Source organism: Rhamphochromis sp. 'chilingali' (assembly GCF_963969265.1).
Source record: "Rhamphochromis sp. 'chilingali' genome assembly, chromosome: 13".
Classification (NCBI taxonomy): Eukaryota; Metazoa; Chordata; class Actinopteri; order Cichliformes; family Cichlidae; genus Rhamphochromis; species Rhamphochromis sp. 'chilingali'.
Genome location: NC_137940.1, coordinates 34,373,705 through 34,394,469, shown reverse-complemented (window position 1 = coordinate 34,394,469; position 20,765 = coordinate 34,373,705). Strand labels below are relative to the sequence as shown.

The following is a 20,765-nucleotide window of genomic DNA, read 5'->3' as shown; positions in this document are numbered from 1 at the left end:
AAGCATTTTACACAAGTATGTTTGCGTGTTTATTTAGAGGTATTACACTCGGTTCAGTATGTCTGCTGTCATTTGCAAACCTCCTGCAGTGAATAAACACATTCATACTCTAAATCCTTTGAACTGCCTGAAGAAAACCACTCATATGTCAACCTTCAGTTTGTCCTGCACAAGAAAAACAAAGAGTCTATTATGAATTGTTTGGCTTTAAGTGTAAAACATATCTAAAACACAAGATGTTAATGCTTTTGAATTAGATTTTAGTTACTACAGGGGCAGATATTTTCCATAAATGAAGCAAATTAATTATTCCTTTCCACTTAATTGGTTACCAGAGGCATCCTTTAGTTGAATGACTCATATGAATACATTTCCCTTGTCCTCAGTTTGGTTGTGACCTTTCTAGACACACAGCAAAACACAGCTACACACACACTTGTGCCCTTTGGGTGTCTGAAACCTTGACCTAGTTCAGTTTTTGTGTCTCTTGTTATAGTGTGCTCTGTTGTCCTTATTAATGACTAAAGTGGTTGCTTTAGCTTATTTTATAGGCTGTTTAGTGGTTTTTCTGATGCTTATAACAGAACAATAAATTAGCAAAAAAAATTAAGAACTTATTTTGGGTCTCTTTAACCCAAAAAAAACCCCAACCTTTTTTTAGCTTTATAAAGAGATGGACATGTGCTTGTATCTAATATAATATAGAATTTACCTGAAATTTTATGATTTTTAATGTAGTGGTACAACCACCTATATTCAAGAACCATCACTTAAATGATCAATTCAGTTCAGTTCAGTTCTGTTTTATTTATATAGTGCCAAAAGTAAAGACCCTACAAGAAAACAGAAAAACCCAAGCACTTCCCACTGGCGATAGTGGGAAGAAAAAACATCCTTTTTAACAGGAAGATTTAATATGTATGAAAACATGAATTTCATTAAATGACTGTGAATCAGTTTTTGAAAAAAAAAATACAAAATTGCATCTACATGTAATTCAGTGATAGCCTGTAAAATATGAAATATGTTTCATATACCTTATCTGGGTATATGAATGCCATGGCGAGCTGCTCAACCTCTGACCATCCACCATTCATTAGAACAGCTACCCTGACTTTCTGGTTTTTGTTTTTATTTTATGTATTTATTACATTTTCTTTTCCAAAGAGATAGTTACAGATAATTCTGCAATTAAATAGACCAGTATGTTGTGACGATCATTTTCCAGCAGCCAAATCAATTAACAATGCATCACAAGTCTATAAACAGTTTTAATAGCGAATCACCACACAAAGCCACTGAATATTCACAGCACCATACAAATATGTGATATGAAAGGCTTCTATTAAAAATGAAGATTGCACTCCATGTGGTTAGTCATCAATAATACATTAGGATCCTGCAGTACTGATTGTTTAATGTGTTGGTATTTAGTAAATCATTCAAATTATTTGTCTCATAAATACAAATGTCAGGTTATAATGCGTTTCTGTTTGTGTCAGTATAATTCTCTAAGTTGATGTTTTGCTTGCTGCACCAACAAGTTGCCTTGACTGTTCTCCTCCATCTGTTGGTCCTCAGGGTGCTGCAGAGCGAGTACAGGCGGCTTAAGTGGAAACACGAAGAGGCGGCATCAGTTCCCATGTTGACTGAGGCTGGAGAAGGAGGTCTCGGTTCACCTACAGCGGAAGGGCAGCAGGACGAGGAGCTCTTGGCTGAAGCACGGGTCCTCCGGCAACACAAGACTCGCCTGGAGACCCGTATGCAGATCCTGGAGGACCACAACAAACAGCTCGAGTCCCAGCTGCGCCGGCTCAGGGAGCTACTGCTACAGGTCAGCGGTACACCTCTGAGGGAGACCTGGAAAGGACATGAACAGTTCCTACAATGGATTTTATTTATTTAAAAACAATACTTGTATGTTTTTATGTGTACTTCTAAGTCTACCAACTAGGTTTTACAGGCAAATACTTTAGGTGCAGATCTTTAAAAAAAAATTATATTAGACAAAGATTATCGCTGTAAATGTAAAATAAATTAATTTAGAAAAAAAGCTATTCAAACCTACCAGGCCACACGTGAAAAACAAATTGCCCTCCTTAAATCAAGAATTAATTGTGATTAACCACATTTTTTGGAAAGCTGCGCTCAGTTGAACTATAGCCACGCCCAGGTCTCATTACTGACACACCTGTTGAATCACAAAAAGCTTAAACAGAATCTGTCTAACAGACTGAAGTGAAGATCTTTGGGAACATATTCTGTGTGCTGATGAGACAAAAGCTGAATTTTGTGGAAGGCCCGGGAATTCTGTTCTCTACCAGAAAATCCCAGAAGAGAATGTCCTGCCAGCTCAAGTTCAGTTGGGTTATGTAGCAGGATAATAATCAGAAACACACTAACAAGTCCACATCTGAATGGTTAAAAAAGAAAAATTGAAGGTTTTGGAGTGGACTTGTCAAATTCCCAACTTAAATCAGACTAAGATGTTTGGCATGATCTCAAACAGGCCGTTCATGCTTGAAAATCCTCCAGCGTGTGTGAATTAAAACAAATCTGCAAAGACGAGTGGTTTGCAGCGATGTGAAAGACTCATTGCCAGGTATCACCAGCACTTGATTGCAGTTCTTGCTGCCAAGAGTGGCACAACCAGTTATTAGGTTTAGGGGACAATTAGGTAGGTTTGGATATTTTGGATAGAGGACAAATATTTTGGCACAGCACTGTATAGTTCTTGCAGATTTCTGTAGCTGCAGTTTAAAAAAAGGGGCACAGAGGGAAATTTAACCTCACCAGTTTTCAATATTTGTATTCCTCACAGACAGCACAGATAGCAAAGTTCTTGAAATACACTTATAAAAGTACAAAAAGGCACACAGTGTTCATTTAAAAGAAGGAATGGGAGTACAAAGAAGTACAGTATGGAAGGAGTTAAGAAAGAGGATAAGCCTTAATACACTCTGGAGCATCATATAAAAGGATTTACTGCGGTGTAAAGGAAAGGTGTGGCAAAGAGATAGGCGAGTGGGAGCTGACACTCACAGTTACTGGTTACTATAATGGCAATGTGTAAATTGTTGTTAGTGGGAGTATCTAAACTGCACACTCAGGCCACAGAATAAAGAGAAAATGAAGGGAATAAATGACAGTAGGAGAAAGAACAAGAACGGGATCTGCATCTTCAGGTTAAAGAGAGCAAGAGGCACATATTCCTGGGTTAAAAACATAAAGGGAGGGAAAAAAGCTATTTGAATTCTTTTCTCTGTGGACCTATATCACAGTTTCATTTCCTCAGAAAATAAAATCTGTAGAATCTGCAGTCTGTAGTCTCTAGAAGTATATGTATGAATCCCTCCCAGTCTCTACAGAGACTCCTGTTTTGCAGCAGCTACTGAACTTACTCACCTCTGGAGTATTGCCACAGTGTTGCTAAAAACAATACGAACCATGGGAATGTTGCATATAAGATCTTCGAGAGTTACACTATCCCCCTTTGATTCTGAATTGAGGCATCCATTGTGGTGTCAGTCTGTTTTCTGCAATGCTTGTCTGTGCAGTGCAACTCCCTTTGGCTTTTACCTACCTATCAAAGCACAAATCACAGTAACCTGATGAACAGCTGTTGGGCAAAATTGCCTTTTTAAATATTTTTTCTCTGAGTTCTCATTTGAGGACTGCCGGCTGCCATTAAACATCACATTCATTGCTATCTGAAAGGCAAAATGACTCTGATGTCTGAAATATGATAGATATGAGGGGTTATTTAGAAAGAATGGTAATAAGTCTCTCCCAAAAGCAGCCCAAAGATGATTCAGAGGCCAATGGATCAGAACCATCAACCCTGTCTTCTCCTGTGTCTGGAGGAGGACACCATGGGGAGCCAGCTAGCAGAGAGACTACAGACACTGAAGCGGCAGGTCAGTGGCATGCAGCCAGGCTAAGATGAGGGCTTGACATATGCATGCATGCTAAATGTAAAACCTTATCTTTTCACTGAGAAGTAACATTTTCTGTGGCGGCTTGAATCCGTGTGTGTGTGTGTGTGTGTGTGTGTGTGTGTGTGTGTGTGTGTGTGTGTGTGTGTGTGTGTGTGTGTGTGTGTGTGTGTGTGTGGCAGGAGATGATTTGGAGCATGAGCAGGACACGGTGCTGCAGCTCCAGGAGGTCATTGAGCAGCTGAGAAACGTCTTCCCTTCAGAACCTGGTGAGTTTGTTTCGGCTACATGGATCTTTGCTGCTGTAGCACTCCACACTTCAGAGACAGCTTCTTTGCTCCCCCCATGGCCCTTGGGACCATGAGAGATGGAGAGGAGAGCAAATATGTACTAGTGTGGATCGATAGAAGGGGAGGGGGTAGGGATGGAAAGATTGAATGGCAGAGAGGAGAAGTAAGATAAGAGGGCGACTGCAGCAGAGAAAGACAGAGCGTGTCACTGTCACACACTTTGCCACAGTGCCCCACTGCATTTAAAATGCAATTTGCTGGGCAATCCAAAGCCTGCAATTTGAACAAAGAAAGGGATTATAATAATTATAGCCTTCTTAGTTATAACCAAGAACATTTCCTTGGTCCTTTGCATGTGCTCCTAAACTTGTTAACCCTTTTCTTTTCTTTAAATTCTCTTTTATATCCTAATTTCAGGCACCACATCACACATCTAACCCTGAGTGTGCCTGGAGGAGCAGAAAGAAAGCCTGAAAGAACGCCTGATGGCAGAGGGAGGAGCTCTATGCAGCTGAGGTCAGGCCACAGTACACCAGGCCATGTGACCACTGCAGCGGCAATGATACTTAGAGCTAACCCTCTACTGGAATTTTGTGCACTAAAAGCCTTTTTCATGCAAACTGCTAAAGGCTCACGCTGATGTCCTTTTGGCCAGGCTGTGCTTCATAGCTTCAGTGGCGCAGCCTGACACCATGTTAACGAGCCAAAGGAAACTAATGTTAGCAGCAGGTCAGGGAGAGACTAAAGTGATGGAAAATGCCCAGCCAAGACACTGTGTTTACCAGTATTTGTGTAGTCATTCAGAGGTGGGAAGCTTTATATCAGTCTGCAGCACAAATCAGACCTTCCGTGAAAAGAACCTCAAAAAAATGCAAAAAGGGAAAAGGAAGGACATCCATTGTTTCTATCAAAATGCCTGTATCTTCAGTGTGTGTTTCCCCCCCCTCCTGAATGTGTTGTCATGGTTGTTATTTTTGTATTTTGAAACAAGGAGGTGAGCTAAAGCTTAACCGTGTAAGCTAGATCAGGGCTGGGCTGACTACATTTTATGTGGCTGCGTGGTGCAGACTGTCAAGGAGCTGACAGCACCCACAATGGGCTTATTTACTTTTTCAGAATGACACATTATCAGTTAAATCCATGACTTATTTGAGACAGCCAAAGTGCCCGCTAGCACAGCGCCTCTGTATGCACACACTGTGTTCCTCTAATCCTGTCTCACTGCTTGTCGCACTCATTGCTTGCCTCTCCTAAGTGAGCCCTTTACACCCATAGAGCACTAACTGCACTCAGTGTATGTGCACACACGTATGCTGCTACACACGCACCCCTATTTGCAATAGCCCCCACGCATCCACCCACATTATGCACAAATAACCAAATGGCTCCCTGCATGATCGATAACATGTGCTGTGATGTATCGCCAGAAATACACCATAGGCCAATTTCATAAAAATGGAGATCTATTTCATCTTGAAGGATATAAACAAGTTCTCAGTGGTAAGCCAATTTGTTTTGTGAATGGGATTGTGTTTTGTTTAGGAAATGTCTGCTGATAAATATCAGCATGCATGCCACTGCTCTGAGATCTTAGGGTTCTCCTGCTATGTGCAGACAGAAGGAAGGAGCTCCTAAAAGTTAAAGCTCCCCCACCCCTCGATATGCTAATTCCAAAAACTACAGGGGGGGTATAAGGCACACCAAGATAACTCAGTCCCACACCAGCTCCGTTCTTAATAATCCCTTCATTCCATGTAGATATGAAAAGAACAGTAGCTACTGACTCTGCATGTGTCATTTCCCCTCATGTTAATGCATACTTAATTGCTTTTAGATTTACAAAAGGATGTGTCGTTGATATAGTTTCACCCTCATCGTATCAAGCTCATAGGGTGTATTTTGTTCTAAACATAGCACAGTCAATTAATGCCTTAAAACCGAGCTGAATCCATAAAAGACAAGAGTTAGTCTTTCTCCACGTTTTCTTTCTTTTTTCATTATGCTTTAAATTCAGGGAAGGAGGTTGCGTCAGGAGTGTGTTTGTGCACTAGTGTCTGTCAGTCCCGGACAGACCTGTGGTTGATTGGAAGTGACAGCTGGAATGGAAAAGTGTGGATCACAGCATGTGAGCATCCATAGGGTGAAACCGGTTAAATAAGGCTTGTATGAGTGAACCCATGGTGCCGGGTATGCTTGGAGGGAGTAAAGATCTAAGAGACAAGAGAGGAAAGGCATAAAAAAAACAATCCATTTATTGCTTGAGGGCTGGTGGGAGAGATCCACTTTGATGTGCCTGCCACAGCAAAATCTCCAGAAGCAGGACTAAAGTTTGCCTGAAACAATGAAGCTGTGGTTCTGTGTGTTTCTCCGTACTCAAACCACCCCATTCTCATATACATTGAAGAATCCATGCTAAACTTTAAAAATATCATTCTGACCCCACATACATGAGTTTAAAACCCATGTGCTGCATTCATTATGGGATCTTCCTCCAGGCACATAGCACTCACATTTGACACCATCCTCCTCAGCACTCGTTGCCTGTTAGTTTTGATACCGTTGCTAGGGAACTGCCCCCAAGGACAAAGCTCCACAGGTTTGCAAGTTGGAAACGTGATGTGCCATTCATAATACAAATGCTAATAGCCTTAAGGGAAGCAAGAGAGGCCCTTGGTTCCCAAACACAGCTCTCCTTTTCTTCACGTCCACCTCCACTGAAGCCTGCCACTGTTAAGCTGCTGAAGATAGTCATTACTATTTGTTGAACCCATCTCTGCATCAGCACTGCTTGAGAATTTGTTTTGTTAAAGCTCTCGCAACTCAGAACAAAGAGCAGCTGCACAGCTCGTGGGAGAAAAAAAAAAAGCCATGACAAGCGATGTTTATTCATAGACATTTATCTATTGGTATTTACACATCTCATTACACAGTGATGATTATCCATTGCTCTCAGTTGCTCCATACGTTTCTATGTGGGTACACAAGATGATGGCGCAGTGACAGGTTGTGAAAAAGAAGGGGAGACAACCCCCCCAGTAGGACTGCACATCAACAGTTGTCATGTTTATTTTAACACCATATAGTGGCGAAAGAATGACACAAACATATACGCACATAGACTAGGTAGTTATACTACAGGGTTACATTGCAATTCACAGTTTGTCCCAACATTTCACTCTGCTGCTGCTCGACACCGCCATCCAAATAAATGATGATGCGTGACTGTGTGATCATCTGAGGTCTCATCCGTGTGCACATTTCTTTACTCCTAGTGGCTTCCTGTTTTGCCCCACACACACTAACACACACTGCTCCCTGTGGCATGACTGAAGCCGGGTGAAAAAAGGTTCTCTACATAAGCCGGAGTCACCCCCAGAGGACACCGCTATCACTGCTCAGACTTCTGTTACTGCATGTAGCTTGCCAACATGCTCCACGGGCCCTGTCATTAATCTGCCGCCTCAGTGTCAGACCCTCCCTCCTGTGTTTACCAACACGCATCTAAATATGTAACAAGGACACATGCGCTTGTATGTCACGCAACATATATAAGTTTGTTACTCTAACACACTCGGTTTTTTTTCTGATGAAATGAGGTTTCTTTTCTTCTTTGTGTGTTCTTTTAAATCACCATTAATATACCTCATTAATCATAATGTTTGACTTCTTTAACACTTTTGATTTCCTGTTTTATTGTCCAGAACTCAAAACACTTCTTTTCGTCTTTTCTCTGGAGTTTTTAATCTGTATTTAAAAAAAAAGGGTTTCTGAAGAAAGGCTTTTTACTGTAATAACAAGTGGGTTACTGGCTGCTTTCTACTCTTTGTGTACAGAAATAAAAGTTTGTATTTGGCAAACTCCTTGTCTGCTCGTGTTATTGTTTTTTTTTTGTTTATTTCATGTGACTGCAGTTATCCCTTTGAGATTTGAATAATGAAAGTTAACTCAGAATGGTGCCAAATACAGGCTGTTTTATATTAATTTTTCTTTTTGTGTTTATATTTGGATTTGTGTATGTCCCATTGTGAGGCTTGTGTGCTTGTCATTTTTTTTCTGACTCTGTTATTCAGTCTGCCCTCGACTTCTACCTTAAACCTTTGCTTCAGCGCAGAAAAAACGGCTCATTGGTCTATTCTGATGCAGTGCCACCCTTTTCTGTTTTAGCCCTGTTGGCTTTGTTCCCTGAGTTTGTTCTCTTTGGCTGTGGTGCAGCACTTGATTGACATTTTACCTTCTTTCTCGCCTTATCGCGCACTGATCTCTTGCTCGCTGCATTATCTTTGCCGGAGCTGGCGGGCGCAGGATCTCTATCTTTATCTATTGCTTGATTATCTGGTACACCCAGCCCAGCTTCATGAACCACGGCCTTCTCTATACTTTCATTATCTAACCCCTCTCCACTCGCTCTCCCACGCTCTGGCTCTTTATTACCCTGCTCTGCTTTCACATCTGGATTTTTCCCTGTTTCTGCACCATCCACCCCCTCTGTCTCGACAGGGGTGCATTTCTCTGAGCTTTCCATCTCCTGGCTCTTAGTGTCTTCAGTCTTCTTATCTACATTAATATCTGCTTTAGCTTTTCCTTCTGTGGCTTTTGGAGGAAATTTGACGTTCTTCTTTCTGGCTGCACTCGTGGGCTTGGTCCCACCAGGCCCCCACTTCTCCTGTGTTGTATCCCAGTAAGTCTTGTTCTGACTGGCATGCATAGAACGCATGCTCTGGCCCAGCTTCCTCAGTTCCTGCTGCACAAAGGGTTTAAACTTCTGGTCCAGTTTCTCCACCGTATTAAAGTCTCTTCGAGCTTCATCCTCATTGCACAAAGCAGCATGAGCCCGAGCCCTCTGGTACACTGCCTTGAAATTACCTATTGAGAAAAGAGAGCGAATAAGTATAAATGGCAATACTATTGACTCGTAAACACCACAAGAGGCAACAGGAGGTAAGAATGATTGGTAGGCCGGCAAGAGTAAAACTGGAAAGCCGTAAAAGTTGAAGATAAAATGAATACCACAGGAGTTAACTACACTGAATGCCAGCGGTGAGACAGGAGATGTAGTAGGAGGTGAACGCACGAGAGGAGTAAATGAACGGGAAAGAAACGCATAAAACAACCTTTTCAGATCGCCCTAACTGTTAATAATTCATCATAGCACAAACAAAAAGAAAACAATGAATTCATTTTTGACTGTGATGTCCATGGGTGGGAGCTGAGGGAACAAAAGATAGACACAGCTTTGCGGTTGTGAATGTTTGGTTTCTTCTTTCCCTGGTAAACACAAAGATCAAGGCTTGTTGCACTGTGAAGGCGAGTGTTTGCTGAGGGCTGGCAGGAGAACTTGACATTTTTTAGCTTAAAAATGATAGGTTTTTTGGGGTTGTTTTTTTTTTTCTGTACGCACTAAACCGGGGTATATTTATATACTCAAGTATCTATTTCTATACCAAACTCAATTTTCACTCTAATATTACCTTTGTGTTTCTTCAGCAGCTTGGTGTTGAGCTCCACAACTTGCTGGTATTGTTTTAGCTCCAGCATGCACTGGCTGAAATTAAGAGTCAAAGGAAGACGCACTTTCTCCAGCGAATCCCAGTCCTCACCCTGTTGATCCACCTGCAGAGAAAAGAGAGTGGACATGAAAGCCGGGTAGGTGGGAGGGTGAGGGCAAAGGAGGTGGTAGTGATAGATGGCGAGAGAAATGTTGAAAAGATGAAACAAAGGTAGGGGCAAATATATAAAGCGTTGGGAGGCACGACGAAAAAGCTCGGATGTGGAAAATGATACCGGGAGGAGGCAGAGGAATTTAGAATGAGGAGAAATAAAGATGGAAGTGGGTGGGTTGAGGACAGCGGAGAGTTTGTTGTGTGTGAAAGGCATGAGGGAGTTAGACACAGAGGTGTGGCAGAAAGGAGAGTTTAAGAAAGAGAAAAGAAGAGCAGGCAAGCAGTGTGACAGTGATATCTCTGTGGATAGCTGTTATTTTCAGAGCACTTTCTCTGCTCTTCACTTTGCCAGCGTACCTACAATGCCACAGCTGCTCTTCAGTAAAAAAGCAACAATGACAGATGATTACAGTTTACAAGCCACAGTGAGTCGCGGTCCTTTAGCAAGACTACTCTCTGGCATGTTCGACTATTCATCACACTGAGTGGATTGAACCGGTGGCTGTTAATGTGGTATGTCCATCTGGGTACTGTCATCGCAACAAAAAGCTCTATTTTACATTCAATTGCCTGGAAAAGACAACACAATTACTTGAACGCTTTTACAAACCCTCACTTAATCACCAATTACTTACTTTATTTTGAAGGCAGTCCACATATTCTATAGCCTCCTTGAACTTTCCAGAAGCTTCTTGAAAGTGGTTCTCTTTAATGAGGAAATTTCCCTCATTCTGCAGCAACATGACCAGTCGTAACATCTGCTGCCAGTCCTTGCCTTCTGTTTTATTGCAAGTGTTTAAATTCACTGCTTCTTCTTTGGTAACTGTTCCCTCAGTCAGTGCAACCTTATTTTCCCCGAGGTTCTCTTTGTGAACTTCTGCATATTCAGGGGGAGATTCTTCGGAACCACCTCCCACTTTATCATTTGCCGCTGTTGTCACACTTTCGAGATGTTCTTGTTTTCCCTCTTCTATCTCTCCTGTCTGCTTCTCCTCCTCCTCATCATTCCTCTCTGCCTCCCCCACTTCTTTTGCGTTTTCATTTTTCTCTAGCTTGTTCCAGTATTGCTCCTTCTCCTCCCAATATTTCTCCTTCATGCGCTCCGACAGGGCCTTCAGCTCTCGATGGATGAGGGACGCCAAAGTGATGTCAAGTTGAGCCACCATGTTGAAGTCTCTCCGGGCCTCCTTTTCATTCCACACAGCAGTGTGGGCTTTGGCTCTTTTGTAGTAGCCTTTGACACAGTCTACGAAACAGAAAAGGCAAGAAACAACAACACAGTGAAATAATAACTGCAAAAAAACGTAAATCAATCTGATATGCACGTTGAAGCACAGGTGGTTATTTATAAGCTTTTAGGACAGAGAGTAGGTGTGACCTGTTAGTTCTCATCTAAACTAAATCTGCAAAACTCTAATAAACCCTAAAAAAAATAATTCTGGAAAGCTTATTTGCTTTCCAGAGTTGAATGAGATATGGTGCAACTAATGAAAAGCTGAAGCTACATCTAGTGGGTTAGCTGAGCTTCATACAAAGACTAGAAACAGAGAAAAACAGCAAGCTTGGCTCTGCCCCATCCACTTCTACAGCTCACTAACAACCCCATTGTGTATCTGTGAGAAAAAAGACTAAAAAATGTAGTTTTATTAGATCAAACAACCAAAATACAGCGCATTAATTAGGTAGCTTTAGAAATGACTGTGGAGTGACCTTTGAATCGAGTCAGGCTAAATGTTTCCCCCTTATTAGAGTGTTTGTGCTAAACTAGCTGGCTGTACGTTTTATTTAAAGAACCTCGTCTATGAAAATCATATTTTTGAAAGTCAGTATGGCTTCCCCAGAACTGCAGTGTTCCAATGACAAACTCAAAAACAGAGATTCAGAATGTACTGCGCATTTGCTGCTCATCCTTTGCACCCTTGTAAGTTGTTCTTTTTATAACACTAATAGTTTTAACATTTGATACTTATATGTTAAACTTCTCTTTCAGTCTTTTTCAGAGTGTCATGCTCCATGTGAGGCTGACCTTGTGTAATTTACGAAATGCTTCAATCTTGTGTGTTGAGGCAGTGTTTCATAAATAGCAAACAGCGGAATCCAATCTTGGTGGGTCTAAGAGTTTGGTAGCGTGAAAGCTAATGTTGTCAGTGTAGACTTATTTCATTTAAGCTCAGTGTAGCTGCTGCTGTGCAGCATTGCCATGTTAGGAGGATGTCAAGATGCTGAAAATTGTTGTACTTTAGGGGAAAATAATCATCCACGTAATATCTAAAAGGACAAATAGGCATGGAAGTGTAAACACAGGCCTGTTATTTTACTCTCCTTTGATATTCTCTAGACTGAGTACACCTAAAAATCTCAGACTTACAAAGCATCATTATGAGACCTTACTATAAGTGCACTAAAAGCTTCCCAGCGAGTATTAAATTGCCTAAATTATTTGTTTTGTTTAGTTTTTAAAACCTAGCACCTAGTCTTTGTTTTCTATGCTTGAGTGTGTGTGTGTGTGTGTGTGTGTGTGTGTGTGTGTGTGTGTGTGTGTGTGTGTGTGTGTGTGTGTGTGTGTGTGTGTGTGTGTGTGTGTGTGTGTGTGTGTTCCAGGAATTTTTCTCTCCCCTGACCCAGCAGAGCAGCAGCCTCACTGTACAGCATATCTCCTGCTTTACAAATTGAACACTGGGTTTTTCCTCCTGTGCTTAACAAAACACTCAGTTTTGAAGTTTGGACCACCACTGTGCACAGGGAGTGTGCAGGGGGCAGATGGAGGTAGTAGTAGCTGATGGAGGAGGCAGGAAAGAATTTGCATATTCACAGATCTACACATATTAAATGAGACAAAGGTGTTGAGTTACAGCTAAGCCAAATCAAGGCATAACAGTGTTTTTTGTTTTGTTTTTTCATGCGAAATAAGATGAACAGAGATGGGTTTTGTTTTTTTTCAAGCATTTAATTAAAGACCACAAAGTGAATAACTGCATTTCCCAAATTGGAAAGTGCAGACATGTGGAAACACCATGCGAACACATTGCAATGCCCCTGTTTGTGTTTAGTTTAGATAGACACATATAATTGAATTTTCCTGTTTCTCTGCATTTAATTTCCCTCTACGCTAAATCTTCGTTCAGCCAGCAATTAAACAGATTTCACTGTCGCCTCTGGCAAAGCAGAGACAGTGCAGTGATCCTTTTCTAAAGAACAAATGGGTTGAAGGGATGAATCAGCAGCCGAGTGGCTGACAGGAACTCATGCAGACAACGTGATACTGATGACAGGAGGAACAACAACAGCACGAAGAATGCAAGCAGAGTGGTGAGCAAAAGGAGACGGAAGTGTGAAATGAAACTAAGACACAGCTAGAAAAGGACTGGAGAAATGAAACTGAGGACAATAAGAGAGGAGAAGAGTAGAAGAAGGTGTATCAATGCTTGTGTGGGGGCTACATGCTTCTAAGCTTCATAAAGAGCCCTGCAGCTTTGTGACAAGTGCTCAAACTGGGTCGGGAAGCCCAGAAAATCCTGCCCACCATATCCATGCTAAACTTTTGTGCTCAGTTTACACATCTCCTATTGCCCCACATAGTGTTGTGTTTGCATCATTTCAAAAGACATTACATTGCATACACTACTTTCCAAAAGACTTACAGTATCTTTTCCTTACAACCTAGTCTTCTCCTTACACCATGAGTACTTTTTTTGTCCTTAAAGGAAAGGTAAGTCACCATAATGTGATAAACAGATTTATAGCCCCACATCACAAATAATGCAAAAGTCAAATACACAACACTGGGGAAGTGGAAACCCCAGACTGGGGAGAAGAGAGTAAAATAAAGACTGCCTCAACATGGGCATAATTCATGAGGCTCTGAAGTGAAGGCTGTGCCAGCATAAGAGGCTCTTCTAGGATTTTGAGCAGCCATGGGTATGACACTGCAATTCCCGGGACTGCTGCAGCTTTAAAATTGTCATTAACAAGAAACAGTTGCAACATGCAGTAAAACCAGTGCAGGCATCAGATTCTCACCTGGCAGCTTTTTACAAGATTTTGAAATGACTGTTTTTGTTAAGCCTGAATCGAGAGGTGCAAATTAAACTGATAATGATGACGGTTATAAAGAGTGAATTGATATTATCCCAACTTAGTTTATGAGACTAAAAAAATAACACCAGGAGGGATCTATGTGAAGGCCATCTGGGTTTCCTTCAGATTTAAAATTCATGCATCAGAGTGGCATCAATCTTCCTCTGTCTTGTCAAGAAAGCAAATAGCCAAATGTATCAAAATGTCAAAATTCCTATAAGTCAGTTACAAACGAAAATGTTAATTATTTCTAGAAAAGTCAAGAATACAATAATGCGTGCAGTTATGTCGATGTTATAGGACATTCTCGAGGATATTCTGGTCAAGCTTGCTCTGAATCACTTTGCATGAATGACACTTAGACTTGCAGGTAGAATTTTTATAAAGAAAACAAACCTCTTCACTGACATGTATACGCAAAAACAGCTCTAAAGTCTTAAAAATAGAAAAAGATTTCTGTCAAATGTAAGATTTCTTTATTTTTACAGCTCTGGAAAGAATAAAAGATTTGGAATCATTTTAAATAGTAATGGCTCTCATGCGTAAATTATGCTAGCCCAGCTAACAAAGGCTGATGATAGCAAGAATTGGAGCTTATCCCTCCCCCTTTCAAAGTTTGGGCACAGCAGTACCCTGGAGGTTAGAGAACTATGAGCATATGGTATCAGTGCTGGTTCAAATCTCTGGAGGGAAAGAGTGAATAACAGCCGTGCACTGCTGAACTACTTCTGTGCACAGGATTAAGCTTGCTGATGCAACCATGCAAATGTGAATCTAGGTGACAGGAAATATATAAAAGTGTGCCCTGTTGATTCTCCTGAAAAAAGTCAAATTAAAGATGTTTCTTAACCAGAAATGATGAGAATAATCAGAATAAACCCTCACAATTCTTCTTTCTCCAGCATGTTTCTTTACCTTTGTGTTTCTGCAGCAGCTCATCCATGTGCTCTATGACTTCATAGTACTCCTCCAGCTCCAGCATACACTGGCAGTAGTTCAGCTCCAGGGGGACAATCATTCGACCTAGGTTAATGTAGTCTATATCACCTGGCATCTCCTACACAAGAATGCAGATTTAAAAGAAAAACAACATGTTCATTCAACACTTGCTTAGTAGTTATACGGTGCACATGAAAAGTATTCTCAGTTCTCCACTTGTTCCACATTTTGTCATGTTACAGCCTTATTCAAAAATCAATTGAATTTATTTCTCACCTAAAAATTCTACACACAATAACTCATAACGACAAAGGGAAAACCTTTACTTGAAATTCTTGCAAGTTTATTAAAAATAAAAAACAAAAATACAAAATGCACATAAGTATTCACAGCCTTTGCTCAATACTTTGTTGAAGCACCTTTGGCAGCAGATACAGCCTCAGGTCCTGTTGAGTAGCTTGACACTCCTCTTTTTGGGTAGTTCTTCCCTGCAGGATCTCTCAAGCTCCATCAGGTTGGATGGGGAACATCACTGAACAGTCATTTTCAGCTCTCTGAGAGATTGTCACGGTGTTTCTAGTTTTCTTATGTTCTCGTTTTACTATTGTTTAGTTTCGTTCTTCCTGGTTTAATCATTTGTATTTCTGTTGTGTGTTGTTGTTCATTTAGTCTGTTCTCATTTGTGCCTCCCTGCGTAGTCTATCGTGTATGTTTAGTTCTGTCTCCGTGGTCATTCTTCTTCCATGTTTATCAGTTTGTTACTCTTGTCTCTGTGCTCCGGGTTCGTGCTTCCCTTGCGTTTCCCCAGTTAGTCATGTCTCAGTGTCAAGTCTGTGTCTGTGAGTGTCTCTTGTTTTGCTGTTTTAATAATTATAAGAATTCAGTACATTTAATTATCATTTTTACTTTACCAAGCGTTTAAGGCCAGCTATCTGTAAGCCACAACATGAAACCTTCAAATATGTCTAAAACTGTTGTGTGTTCACTTTAACATAACTTTTCTTCTCCCTAGAGCATTGCGCTATCCTCACACCCCACCACCCACCTTCTCTGCTCTTATCTAAGACAGGTCTCCTTTTTTTTTCTGCTGCCTGCCTCCCACCCGGCTGCATGTAATCAGGGACACCATGAAGCAGAGCAAAACAGGAAAACAGGAATGTCCCACTGGAAAAGAAGGAGCTGCATGTCCCAAAAACCCCAAATCCTGAAGAGACCTCAGAATTCACAAGCTTCCCCAGTACTCATTTTGCATGCCCCTCCCCACACAAACACACAGACAGATTCACACAAACAACACACACACCCTGCCTACATCCCACCTTTCTTCCAACCGCTCTTCACTCACCCTAGACTGGACAGTTTTTAGCAGCAGGACAGCTTCTTTGTACTTGCTGGCAGCATCTCTGTATTTCTTCTGTTGGACCAGAGCATTGCCCTGCATGTGGAGAACTGGCACTGTCTGCAGCTTTTCATCCTTTTCCATCATCCACGACTCTCTGTGGTAGGACATGGGGTCTCCTACCTGCATAGGAGAAGAAGATAAATGATGCAAGTGAATTTTAAACAGGTACTAAGCATGCGTGATAAATTTGTCTTGTATTACAGTTATTTAAAGCTACAGTTAATAGTTATTTCAGTCCACCAATAGCAATAATAATTGTTTAACTTTAAACTTTGCTTATATACTTTCAATTTGTGATAATGAAACTTTTACTTAGGTAAAGGATCCATTTTTGGAGACTGAAGAAGTCATTTTGATGAGTTGCAAAACATTTCTCCCACTGAAACGCTAGGTCCAGATAAATAGAATCAACTTTTTGGAATTTCTTTACTTGGATCATTGAGCATGCATCAAGACATTTCATAAAGTATCTACATTTTTCCACTGCTGAAGATTTGTCAGCTGATGTGAAACAGAAATAATGTTAATGCACTGCCAGCAATACTGGACTCGCTAATTAGTCTCAAGCTTGTTTGGGAAAATATAATATTTCAAAGCTGAATGTTTTAGACAGAGAGGCACTTTAGTCAGTGCTGTCAGTAAATTTTAGAAAAGCGTAAGCTGGTGTAGCGTAAGCTAAAAAGTGGGAGAAGCTGTTCATTCTCTTCTTCCGCTATTCACTGTCACTGTCACAGATGCTTACCTGCAGCAGCTCCATAATAAATATGAGCGGCTGAGGAGTCCGCATCAGCTCATCCAGCTCCGGGAAACCCGTGGAGTGATAGTGGAACAGGTTTCCCATTCCGCACATGTGTCTCTGACCCTCCAGAGGGTCTTTCCCTTGAGCGATCAGTCTCATTCCCTTGGACACAATGGGGTACAAGCCTGTGTGCTGTGAAATTAGCACATCAACAAAATCATGCACGCAACATCTAGAATAAAACACAGAAGCACTTAATCATGCTAACCCTCTGGTTCTGGCAGCCCGTGCCAATCAGCCGTACAAGAAAAAACACAAGAAGTCGCACAATTTTACTTGCAAATTACATTTTCCTCCAGAAGGAAAAACAGAAAAAAATTGCACAAAGAGATTGCTTTGTTTATGTTTATATTACTGAGCATGTTGGAGGCTACAGAACGTTGATTCATGTGCATTATAATGAGGAGTAAAAGCTTCCCTTTCCCAGTCATGAACACTTATTACATCCTCTCAGGGGCCGGATATCTCAGAATGTGTGCGTGCGGTTTGTAATCCAACTCACAATGGCATCACACCAGAACTCAGCCACCTCTCCAACACGCATGGACGTCAACAGGGTCTCCCAGACTTCCATCTTAAACATCTTTCCGACAAAGATCTCTGCCGGTCTGCCAGCTAGTCGGCTGTCATCAATGACTGTCCTCTCGAAGTTGTCCAACAGTGTCTGGAAGTGGAAAACCAGCTTGGAAAGTGGGAACAGGGAGAGTACAAGAGATTAATGGCACAAACTACAGTCAGTGGAGACTTCACTAGACATATAAAGTGGCCACTGATTTTTCAACAAAATATTTAATATACAGTGTGGTGAAAAACATTTAGCCCTTCCCTGAGTTCTTAGCTTTTTGCATTTTTGTAACATTTGCATATTTCATGAAAAATCAAGTTGTTTACAAAACAAGACAAAGATAAGCTGCTTGAGTATAAAATACAGTTTTGATGATGATTTTATTTATTAAAGGGGTAAAAGCTATCTAAACTTAACTGGGTGGAAAATTAATTGTCCTCTCTTGTTAAATCAGGAATTAGTTCCGATTAACTTTTTTTTTCCACTTTCACACCCAGCCTGACTGCTGCCTTTTGAATTGAGAAATAGAAGCAATCTGACAAAGTAAAAAAGTCGAAAAGAGCCCAAAAACGTAAGAACAGACGAAAAACAAAGTCCCTGACATCTAAGTCATTTCTAACGCTTTGAGACTCCACAATGGGAGCCATTATCCACAAATAGAGAAAACTTGGAACAGAGGTGAACCTTTAAGCAGTGGCCAGCCTACAGAAATTACTTCAAGAGCATCAACTAATCCAGGAGCTCATAAAAGAACCCAGAACAACATCTGAAGGACTGCAGGCCTCACTTGCCACAGTTAAAGTGTTCATGATTCAACAATAAGAAAGACGGGGGAACAATGGCATCCATGGGAGAGTTTCAAGGTGAAAACCATTGCTGACCAGAAAGAACACGAAGGCTCGTCTCACCATTTGCTATAAAACTTCTTAACTGAAGACATCCTGAAGACTTTTATAAATATATTATGTCCCATTGCACCTGGATGACTTGCTGTAATTCATTGAACCATACATTTTTTTCTCTTTCAGAAAATCTTAAAGGAGAATGTCCAGCCATCATTTTGTCCCAAGCAAACATGGGTTATCCAGCAGGACAATGAGGAATTCCACCTCTGAATGGCTCAATAACAACAATATGAAGGTTTTTGAGAGGCCATAAGTTAACTCATTCACTGCCATTGACGTCTATAGACGTCAATGGCAGTCAACGTAAGTTGAACTGAAGCCCACCAGCAGTAAAAGTAGACCTGCAAGGAGGTGCAGGGTTTGCACACGTAAGGGATTGCGCAGTGAGACAAAAATGTGGTGCAAGTCTTGTTGTGTTTCACTGCCAGCCATTTGAAAATGGCTGGCAGTGAATGAGTTAAGACATAAATCCATACTTTGAGATGACCTCAGAACACCTCTAATGTGGCTGAATTACAACAGTTCTGCAAAGAAGAGTGGGACAGAAATTCTCCACAGAGATATGAAAGACTCATTGCCAGTTGTCACAAACGCTTGGTTACAATTCTTGCTGCCAACCAATTTCTAGTTTTAGGGGGCAATTACTTTTCCACATAAGCCTAGGTTTGGATACGTTTTTTCTCTTGACAAACTGAATCATCATTTAAAAACAATATTAAAATTAATTTGACCACCTGAAACATGTAAATGTGACAAATATGTAAAAATTATATATATATCAGAAATACGTTTTCACAGCACTATACAGAAATAATAATTTTAAAAAATATCTTTGTCTGCAAATACTTACATCACCACCTAAATCTTGAAAGTTTTCTTAAATAATTTCCTGCAGTCAATATAAAGGATCTACCACATCTTCTCAAAGCCTATTGATTGTCCTTTTCTAGTGAATGTTAATTTGTTCCATTGATTGCAAGCTTTAAAAGCCCATTAAATCAGTGGCTAAAACAAAAATAGTTTTGAATTACAACAAGAAAACTAAAAAGCCCCCTTTGTCATTTCCAAATAAAAACAAAATCCAATTTAACTTGAAAATTATTTTCTTGTATATTTTGTAAATATAATTTACAGTAAGTACTTTTAAACTGAATGACATACATGATATATTTCAGACATCATCTGTTTGCGTGCATCTAAGAGTCGTCAAGGTTTTAGCATCACCCTGACTTAAAAATAATGTTGGATCTGTGTAACCTTATTTATAGCCTGACAGATTGCGTGTAATCGCAACAGTCTGATAACTGTGTGAACAAATGGGAATCACCTCACTGGGGAGGGAACGCACACATCCACACACGCGCGCACAGGTAAATGGAAATTCATGCTGGCATTGTCATGGAAAATATTTGTCACAGTGTCCAGGCTCGGTGCCATATGGCTGGATGTGACTAGGAAGGGAAAAAGTCGGAAACCAGCAGATCAGTGGAAGCACAGAAACAAAGATACAGTGCCAAAAAACATGTTGCAATTTGGTTGACCAAATGTTTGCTCTGTGTGCATGAGCCAGATACGGAATAAATTTTCTAACTTCATGAATAATTCAACAGAATCTAATTGAAGTGGGCATTGCAACACACAGCTAAAAATAGACACCCAAGATAGAAACCCCCCCCCCGTGGAACATGAATTACTCCACAATGGTTATTATTGTACACACAACCAGTGTCATCAACACTGCGTGATAACCTACCCTAACGATTAGGTTATCACGTTAACTGCAATTTAGAATACCTTTGTCCCAGGTGGAAAGTGAGGCAACGGTCCACTGCCTCCTGCCAGAATTTTCTTCCTGACACCTGGATAGTTGAGAAGGTATGTCTCCTCCATTGCCACGCTGGGAAACAGAAAAGTGTGTTTTCGAAATGTCTTTCTCCCTCTAGCTGTGTTCTTTTGACTTTCTGATTAGCCTAGTGGCAAGAGTCTTGGCTAGTTTGCTGCTCTCTGACAGATGGTAGGATTAGACAGGGTTTGGAGATGGCCACTTTAATCTGAGGAGCTAATCCCTTGCCTACTCCGGTGATTGGTGGGGGCAATCCCTGTTGGAAGGAGAAGGGAGAGGCGGGGATGACCGCTGAATCATGTGGATGAGAAAGGCCGAGATCGGTCTGGAACAAGTAAAGATCATTCTGG

General features: G+C 40.9%; 2 protein-coding genes across 4 annotated transcripts in view; one reads left to right on the top strand and one right to left on the bottom strand.

Moving 5' to 3' along the window:
* Positions 1 to 8,264, top strand: part of drp2 (dystrophin related protein 2) — a 129,477-nt gene extending 121,213 nt beyond the window's left edge. For 2 of the 3 annotated variants that reach the window (XM_080901124.1, XM_080901123.1), the window contains exons 21-24: positions 1,582 to 1,834; positions 3,800 to 3,917; positions 4,118 to 4,204; positions 4,643 to 8,261. In XM_080901124.1, coding sequence (XP_080757250.1) covers positions 1,582 to 1,834; positions 3,800 to 3,917; positions 4,118 to 4,204; positions 4,643 to 4,662 — 478 coding nt within the window. In that variant the 3' untranslated portion in view covers positions 4,663 to 8,261. Of the gene's footprint in view, positions 1 to 1,581; positions 1,835 to 3,796; positions 3,918 to 4,117; positions 4,205 to 4,642 lie in introns of all 3 variants that reach the window. The other variant, XM_080901122.1, reaches the window with a different exon arrangement.
* Positions 8,265 to 8,354: 90 nt separating this feature from the next.
* LOC308408723 (uncharacterized protein) lies at positions 8,355 to 20,547 on the bottom strand (the record flags this gene model as incomplete). The annotated part of the gene is made up of 8 exons (XM_080901125.1): positions 20,367 to 20,547; positions 17,605 to 17,784; positions 17,046 to 17,234; positions 16,247 to 16,423; positions 14,878 to 15,019; positions 10,521 to 11,131; positions 9,694 to 9,835; positions 8,355 to 9,088 (listed from the first exon to the last, which is right to left on the bottom strand). The coding sequence occupies exons 1-8, from the start codon at positions 20,460 to 20,462 to the stop codon at positions 8,355 to 8,357; spliced, it is 2,271 nt and encodes a 756-aa protein (XP_080757251.1). The 5' UTR covers positions 20,463 to 20,547.
* Between the last annotated feature and the right edge of the window lie 218 nt (positions 20,548 to 20,765).